The sequence below is a fragment of the Balaenoptera borealis genome, assembly GCF_965194805.1.
Source record: "Balaenoptera borealis genome assembly, chromosome: 3".
Taxonomy (NCBI): Eukaryota; Metazoa; Chordata; class Mammalia; order Artiodactyla; family Balaenopteridae; genus Balaenoptera; species Balaenoptera borealis.
The window spans coordinates 125,018,601-125,027,004 of record NC_138866.1 but is presented as its reverse complement, the minus strand read 5'-3'; the positions used below and the strand labels follow the sequence as shown (position 1 = coordinate 125,027,004).

Below are 8,404 nucleotides of genomic sequence, written 5' to 3'. Positions count from 1 at the left end.
ATGGGCAAGATTTTATTAACCCGAGGAGGAAAAGGGCATTCCAGGGAGAGGGCACAGCAGGGGCAAAGGCTTAGAGGTGGGAAGATGCATGGCAGGTTCTAGAATCCTGAGTTATGTAGCTTGCCAAGGCATACTGATGGCCGAATAGTGGAAAGAGACTGGAAGGGAATTTTAGGGTCTGCTGTGGACAGTTCTAAGAGCTGCGGTGAAGTGTCTGTACTCCTGTACTTCTGTAGAGGAGACACTGAGGGGGCTTTAGGTATGGTGCATATTTGGGATCAAAGGGAGAAGAGAGAAGACTTCCTCCACTTGGCCCTCCCAGCCTGCCTGCGAGTACAAAGCCTCACTTTTCTGCAAAACAGGCCGCTCCTACCCAGGGTTCTGGAGCTTATTCAGTCCACCCCTCTCGAACCGCAGTACGTCTGAGCTACCCACAAGGGTGCAGCAGCCTGGGCTCCCTCCCGCCCTACCAACGTGGAGCACCCACAATCTCGCGCGATCCTGGGCTCTGCGCAGCAGCGCCCAGACGGTGCTGGAGTGGTTTGAGGTTTTTCCACCACTTGCTCCCATGGTCCTGTTTGTGGTGTTGGTGGTGTTGGTGGTGTTATGGAGGTTGGGGGGGGGGGGTTGGGGGGGGTGGGAGGGGTGCGGAATAGGATCCCGGACTGGGAGTGGAGGCGACTGGGAGTGGGGAAAGGCTCTCATCCCCTGATGGACCCACTACCCACTTATTTTAACTTTATATTATGTATATTCTCAAACAAATGCAAAAGTAGAGAGAATGGTATAATGATTTTCCCAAGTCCCCACCGCCTAGCTTCAACAATTTCCCCCTCTTGGCCAATCTTGTTTCAGCTAACCCTCTCCCACCACCCACTTTAAAGAAGGATGTGAGTAGCCTGGGGGTGGCAGAGGCGCCCCCCCACCCAGAGTTGTAGGAGAGCTGGTGCCAAGCCTGCACCACTGGAGACTGGAACGCCAAGGGGTAGAGTGGGGTCACGGTAGGGCTGGGAGCTGGGCTCACGCTGGGTAGGGGCCGCGGGGGGCGGGGGCGGGGCTGGCGGGGCGGTGCTTGGAGCAGCGCGGGGGTTGGGGGCGCTCTCCCGGAGACTCAAGGCGCGTGGGGCTGGGCGCAGAGCCGCAGTCTCCGCCTTGCAGCTTGGAGTGTGCCCGCTGCGCCGCAGCTGTCCGTGCCTGCCGCCACCTTCCCGCCGCCGCCACCACTGCCAAGATGCCCAATTTCGCCGGCACCTGGAAGATGCGCAGCAGCGAGAATTTCGACGAGCTGCTCAAGGCGCTGGGTAAGCTGGCGCGGACGGCGTGCCCCGACGGGGAGCAGCAGCCGGCGGCGCCCCCGACCCGCAGAGGGTGGGCTTTAGGGACCAACACCAGGCAAGAGGGAGTCCCCGGTGCGATAGATTGGGGCGAATTCCAAGGCGCACCCCATCTAGAAGTGGCGAGTAGAGCCCGGGATCCGCGCATCCGGAGAGCGTTTGCTGGATGCTTGGCGCTTTCCCCGACGGTTCGGCCTTTATCTCGTGCTAGATAATCTCGAGGAGAGGTTATTACTGAAGTCCTAGGTGGGTGAGGGACTTTAAAATTGGGGACTCAGTTTGAGACCAGGCCCTACCACGAAATACACTGTGCTACTCAGGGGAGGCCGCTTACCCTCTCTGAGCCTCAGTTGCTCACTCGGAAAAAAAAAAAAAAATCAGGGCGAGGGCAGGGGGAGGAATGAATCAGTTTTAAGGCTCCCATCTATATATAGTCAGAAGATTTGAGAAGTGCCCGGCCGGTCCTGGGACGACTGGCGGGTGGCGAGGCCCCGTGAGTCGCGCCCATTCTTCCCGGCGCAGGTGTGAACGCCATGCTGAGGAAAGTGGCCGTGGCGGCTGCGTCCAAGCCGCACGTGGAGATCCGCCAGGACGGGGATCAGTTCTACATCAAGACATCCACCACGGTGCGCACGACTGAGATCAACTTCAAGGTCGGAGAAGGTTTTGAGGAGGAGACAGTGGACGGACGCAAGTGCAGGGTGAGGCCCCAGAGTCTGGGCAGCGTTCCCGCGTCCCCGCTTCCTACCCGTGAACCACTGCAGCCAGACGAACCCCCGGCTCCTTTTGCAGCCTGTGGCGCCCTTTCCTTGCGGGACGTGTGCACCGGCTGTTTGCAGAGAGGATCTGTGCGCCGCGTTCCCCTGGGCTCAAGAGAAAGGCCTACCCCAACCGCTCCCCAACCTCATCCCTAAGTCGCCTCCCGAGGTGCTAACAGCCGTGCCTAAAGCGCGGGCTCTGGGTTGCACCGCGTTCCTTGCAGGGCCTTCCGCAGCGTTTTGCTGCGATCCTCAGCGCGAGCGCAGGAGGCGGGGGAGGAGGAGGTTTCAGGGCCGCCAGGTTCCCTGGCCGCGAGGCTGCCACGTTTCCTGCCGCAGGTGGAGCGGTAGCTCTCGCGTCCCGCCCTCCCGGGTCTCTGGGCGCCCTGAGAATGCTCTGGATCCAGTTTCAGCAGTCTCGATGGCCCCGGGACCTCTCCCGGCCGCCCTCAGTTTGGTTTCTTAAAGGAAACGACGGAATCTTTCCAAAAGCAAGGCAGATTCTGCCTGGAAAATGGACTAAGGGCTCTCTCTCTTAGTCCTCAAGGGCAAGAATTCTGTATTTCTTCGTATATCGGTCCCAGGGTGGATGAACGGGTGGACTGAAGCAAGGGGTTGTAAATTCCTTTTTTAGATGGGCAAAAATTGCATTTGGTTGGTCTCTGGAATAGAATGGAGGGCTGGCTCCTCGTGGATTTTGAGGACAGAAGGAAAAACGATTCGCTGCTGCTACCACTTAGTTAAAAAGTGACAAAATGTCTCCCTCCTCTCCCCAAGGTTTAAAAAAAGAACGAATAACATTCGAGAGAGTGAGAAATTGTTTTTCACCTTTCCTGAGTGGTGCCTGTCTGATCTAGAGTGGGACTCTCTGGGCATGGGGTTTGGGAGGACACAGAGTCACAGACCCCCAGGAGCACACTGTCCCACAAAGCAATATTTAGCCCCCAGAGTTAGCACAGCCTGAAAATGATGTCCGGGCTTGGAGCTGGCAGGATTGGAGCCCCAGCCACTGCACCGTTTGTAAAAACAAAAGAGCAGGACAGCTTAGAGGGAAGGTCTGGGAGTCTAAGGTAGAAGCCCTGGCGATAGGCAGGACTCAATTTGGGGACATCCAATGGTGACTACTGCCAGAGACAGTAATTCTGGTTAAAAAAGAAAAATCAAAGGTTCACACGACAGCCTGGAGAGTGGGGCTTTATCCCTGCCCTGCCTAGTGAATGTGTCCCATGTGTTAGTTAAAAAGCAAGTATGTGCACATTCAGTACAGCCTCGGAACCCAGCTGTACAGCATTTTGCTTTGTGCAGACGCTGGGGAAAACTGCAGGGAATCCCTCCTTTTGCCTCCCACCTACAACAGCATGGAGACCCTTCAGACTTAAAAAAATTTTTTTCTAGAGACATGTAACCTGGAAAGTGGCTGTGTTTTTATCCTCAGAGCCAGAGACACTCAGGTTTATCAGAGCAGGCTGTGTGCTGCGTCTGATGAGTGCAAACAGAAAGGAAGGCATTATATCCCCAAATCCATGCAAGGAGCAGAGCTCCTGATCTGCTGACTACAGATGTGGTTACAAATACGGTGTCTTTACCATTCTAAAATTTTATACTTCTGATATGAGAAGCTTCTTGCCTTGAATAGCAAAATTGCTTGAAGGGGTCGTCCATTTTGACATAAATGAATCATTGCGTGCCCTCAATTTTATTCCTGGAGATGTAAAGTGTGCCTGAGGCTTTGCTGCTTCAGTGAGTGTGTGTGTGTACTTGTGTAATACAAGGTATATTTATACCCCATAAAATCCGCGGTCAGCCCTCTGAATTTGGGCTTGATATGGCACAGCACAGAAGGTTCTGTGCCCTGCTGACAGGGACCATGTGTTGCTTCTCTGCACAGCAATTATTCTCCCATGCTCATTGTTGTCTCTGCTCCCGCTGCCAAGAGTGTAATTAATGTCACTAATGGTCTTCCTGCCCGCAGAGTTTAGCCACTTGGGAGAATGAGAACAAGATCCACTGCACACAAACTCTCCTTGAGGGGGACGGCCCCAAAACCTACTGGACCCGCGAGCTGGCCAACGACGAGCTCATCCTGGTGAGTGAGGCCCCTTGACCCTGAAACAAGCCTGCAGTTCTCCAGATGTTGCCTGTGGCGGGCCCCACGATCATCACCTTCACTCATCCAATCAGGGAGAGACACTCTTTGCCCTGGGTTAAAATGTGAGCAGAAAGCTTGAGATGACAGTTTAGGTCAGAGGAAATCATTGTTAGATGGTTGGCAGGAGAGAGGAGTGGCTCAGAGGGCAGAGCAGGGGCTAGAGACGGGCTGCCTTGCCGGCCTCTATACAAACCCATGCATCCCTGTGATGACTTGCTGACTTGCTTAAGCTGGCCTCCCCTCCAGCCGGGCTCAGAATGCTTGGGCTCTGGGAGGTACCAGGGTTCACTCTGCAGAAGGGATTCCCCCCACACCCCCCGCCCCTCCTCATTCCCCATTTTGCTGCCTGGGAAAGATTTCAGAAATTTTAGTATGCCTGCACTGAGAGCCTTAAAGAACATTTTTACCCCTGGATCTATAAACTCCAATGGCCTTCGGGAGCCAGACAAGTACAGTGATGCTAATTTGGGGCGGTCACAGTGTTAACACAATGTGGAGGGTGGGGCCTTTGGAACTGAAGAGGGTGGGCTCTACCTTAAAGGTAATCAGATTGAAACATTTTAAACATCCCTGGCCACACAAAATATACCTGGTGAGGCCAAGTTAGAAACCCCTGTAGTTTAATCACACACCTCCTCCCCCTTTATTTAGGTACGGGGGCAAAGAAGACAGAGGAAAGGACACCTCCCTGCCACTCTCCCTTTGTGTTTCAGAACAGACCAAGCTTTCCTTGTAATACCCTTCCCCGTCCCCACAACGCCCCCACTAGAAAAGGGGAACGCTGTTGTGGGTAACCAGGAAATGATATCCTTTGTTCTCCATCAGGCCTGTTAACATTTCCACTCAAAGACTGCCTGCCTGCCCCAGCCTAGCAAGTGTCACCCTGAAATGTCGGGAAAGGAGGTGGCAAGGAATGCTAGGACAGGACTCGCTGTGTGACCTGGGCATGGCCCTTCCCTCCCCGAGCTGTAAAATGAGGGGTTGGGCTAAAGTTTGATCCCTGAGGTCTCTCTCAGCCCTGAAATTACATGTTTCTTCTGCAAGAAGACCCTAAATTGAGCTGTCTCTATTACTTAAACGGAGGCTGCTTGATCTCACTCGCTCTCTCCTCTTGTCCTTCCCTGAGATGATTTCACATACTTTCTTTCATGAGAAAGGACTGGCTTCATTTGCAATCTGGTTAATGTTGTTTCAAGGGCAGGAATAGTTGATGGGGTTGGGGGAGCAATTTGAGGCTGAGACATGGAAATTTAGGAGGAAAAGGCACGTATGGTTCATTGGTACCAGGGATAGAAAATAGGGAGATGATTTTAGAGTTCTTGAGTGTAGCTAAGGGTTAAGTAGGCTCCGTGTGGTCCATGAGAAAGTGTGATTTTATTAATCTCAGTAGTATCTGAGCAGCCAGCGCATGGGCCCAATTCTGCTAGGAGAACTCCACCACTTCCAAATTGCCCACTACAGCTCCACCCGTTTATCCTTCCCTGGCTCGGCAGACGTACATACGAGCCTCAAAGGGAGGATTAATTCTTGGCATTTGGGATCTAAAATGTGGGCTTTTGTTCCAAGGGTTATTATCATTAATAAATCCAAATGTAGGGAGATGAGATGCTGTCTCTGTGTAACAAGAGGAAATTTATTCTAGTTAACGTAAATAAGCTCTCCCAGCACCCCCAGGCTGTAAATTGCCTTCTTTTGAAAATTGAGTGTAGTCCCTTAAACCACTCGGGCACATGATACAGAGAGTTTCTTTCAGGAACCTCTGAGCATAGTTTGCAGGCTGAGAAGGACATTTCAAATGTGATTGGAAATGTAGCGATTTCTTCTTGTTTCGTGAAGCCATTTGTTGGCCTGGGGGAGGTGTCGGTCATTCCAGCACAGGTATAGAGTCCAATCCCCAAACTCTGGCCTTCCACGTAACACTCCATGGCCACAGAGCTGGAAGAGTTTTGGAAAACTGACAAAGTTCTGAGTGGTCTGGACATCTGAGAGGTGAATTTCCATGGGAACCCCCGCTTCACCCTGCCCCAGCACCCAGCATTGTCTGCATTCCTCACTGATGAGGAAAGGGAATAGGACAGAGAAGGTGTCCAGAGCAGGTAGAGCTGTGCCGGTGTGATGAGAAGTTCCCTACTTAGAAAAGAGGCTGGTGATGAGCATTTGCTTCCTTCATAATCACTAATGACTAGTATTTCCCTGAAACACACATGTTTGAATAACATCCCAGCTCATGTTCTCTGAGAGCATCTCATGGTCAACTGCGGGACCCAGGGGAAGATCCAAGTATATTCAAGCTCTTAGCTCAGGGCTTTTAACCTCAGGCCCCTTTGACAATCTGAAAGATAGGGACCCTCCCACAGAAAAATGTACATCTGCAAACAAACATATCTACGTCAGTCTACAGAGTGAGGAAATTGTTTGTTTGTTTTTTAAAAAATTTTGTGTTTTTTTAACATACATATTGCTTTCTCTGTTCCAATTGCCTGTGAGAGACCTAGGAGAGCAGGCCTATGAGTAATTTCTAGTTTTTGGAAGAGTTGAGACAGCTTACTTACAGTGATATCATTTCAGAGGCCGGAAGAAAACCGTGCTCTTCCATTCGTGGAATGATTTGTGTCCTCCCCACAGCACACAAACAAACAGTCACAGAATAGTAGCTGGAAAGAACTGTGGGATCTTGTTCAATTGCACCCCTCCCCTCAACTCCCTCCCCCCTCCACCCCCAAAGTGTCCAAGAGACCAGAGCAGTGCCCCAGCTCACCCAGCTGTGAGTTGCAGAGCTGGGTCTGGATGCCGATGATACTGTGCTTTTGCAGTTGAGACCATGTTTCTAGCTTGCAGGTAACCTGAGTATTACTTGTACAACATCTCAGGTGTCTCCCAGGCTGGACAGTTGCTTCCTGGAAGGTACTTCTACACCCTCTCTGAAGCTATCCCACCTGGCTGGTCAGTGCTGAACCCCAGGGCTCCAGCTGCCCAAGCCCCTTGCTCTCTTGAAGTCACTTGAAAAGAGACAGAACCACTTCAGAAATGTCCAATATGGCATACTCCCCACCACCCACTTCAGTTTAATTTAAAAAACCAAAGCCAAGAAACTTGCATTTTTTTTATGTCAGCATTCCCAAGTTCCAGAAGCAGTGGAAAATTGCACACACCATAATTCTATACCCCTGTTGCCTCTCTGCCAATACAGAGTGTAAGGGAGAAAAAAAAAAAAAAAAGAAAGAAAGAAAGGGAAAAAAAAACCCTTAGGGCTGAGCATGAGCACACCGCACAGGAAATTGAATGTCTGCTACAGAGTTTTTAACAGGGCAGTAAGTGGCCTTATTAGCGATCTGCTTTAAACATTTTTGCACAGACATCTGCACTGATTGGTTTTCCTTCTCTGCAGACATTTGGCGCCGATGATGTGGTCTGCACGAGGATTTATGTTCGGGAGTGAAGGCGGCTGGCTTGCTCCTGCTTTGGGGGTGGATTCATGTTCCCCCGAGGAATGTCATAGTTCTGAGCTCCCAGTGGACCTCCTCTTCCCCAGTATCAACATTAGGTGATCCCGTTTTCCCCACGATAATGCTGTAGTGTTTCCCCCCAAGGCTTCGTGCCTCTGTGTCCCTGGTGCTCCATAGTTTGGCGTCTCTATGGTTTCATCAGTCATTAAACTGGTTGTACACACCTCAAGGCTTTCTCCTTCTTTGGACTGACTCTTCGGTTTCCACACAAGGCCATGGTGTACCTGTTGACCCCAGCACTGCATTGGTCTGCGTAGTGATTTCTGCTTCTGCCTGCTGCCCAGGTGCAGTGCTTGGAGCATACGGCAGGGGTTGTGAGCTGGGCTTCCTCTGACAGGATTCACACTGCAGATCCAGGTGTGCCTGGACCTCACAGTGTTGTTTTTTAATTGAATTAGCTGATATATTGGTGGTTCCCAGCAGGAAAGGGAGGGCATATTCAAAAGGGTTAACTGAGGAGAGCTCAGAATGAAGGGACTATTTACACAGGCATTTACGTGGACAGGATGAAGAGAACCAACAAAGGATGGTGAGACACTCAGAGACAAGCAGCAGGGAACCAGTACTCCCCTAGACAGAGGGACAGAGGGGTCACCAGACCACAAGAGCTATAGCCTGGGAGAGAGGCCACCACCGTGTAGGAGCTGTGGCAGTACA

General features: G+C 51.7%; 1 protein-coding gene across 1 annotated transcript; it reads left to right on the top strand.

Annotated features, from left to right (window-relative positions):
* The first annotated feature begins 1,123 nt into the window (after positions 1-1,123).
* CRABP1 (cellular retinoic acid binding protein 1) lies at positions 1,124-7,916 on the top strand. The gene is made up of 4 exons (XM_082384300.1): positions 1,124-1,301; positions 1,857-2,035; positions 4,065-4,178; positions 7,630-7,916. The coding sequence occupies exons 1-4, from the start codon at positions 1,232-1,234 to the stop codon at positions 7,678-7,680; spliced, it is 414 nt and encodes a 137-aa protein (XP_082240426.1). The 5' UTR covers positions 1,124-1,231; the 3' UTR covers positions 7,681-7,916.
* The last annotated feature ends 488 nt before the right edge of the window (positions 7,917-8,404 follow it).

Coding starts and splice junctions, on each gene's coding strand:
- CRABP1 (XM_082384300.1), top strand. CDS start 1,232: ATGCCCAATTTCGCCGGCACCTGGAAGATGCGCAGCAGCGAGAATTTC. Junction 1,302..1,856: donor CGAGCTGCTCAAGGCGCTGG/GTAAGCTGGCGC, acceptor TTCCCGGCGCAG/GTGTGAACGCCATGCTGAGG. Junction 4,179..7,629: donor CCAACGACGAGCTCATCCTG/GTGAGTGAGGCC, acceptor CCTTCTCTGCAG/ACATTTGGCGCCGATGATGT.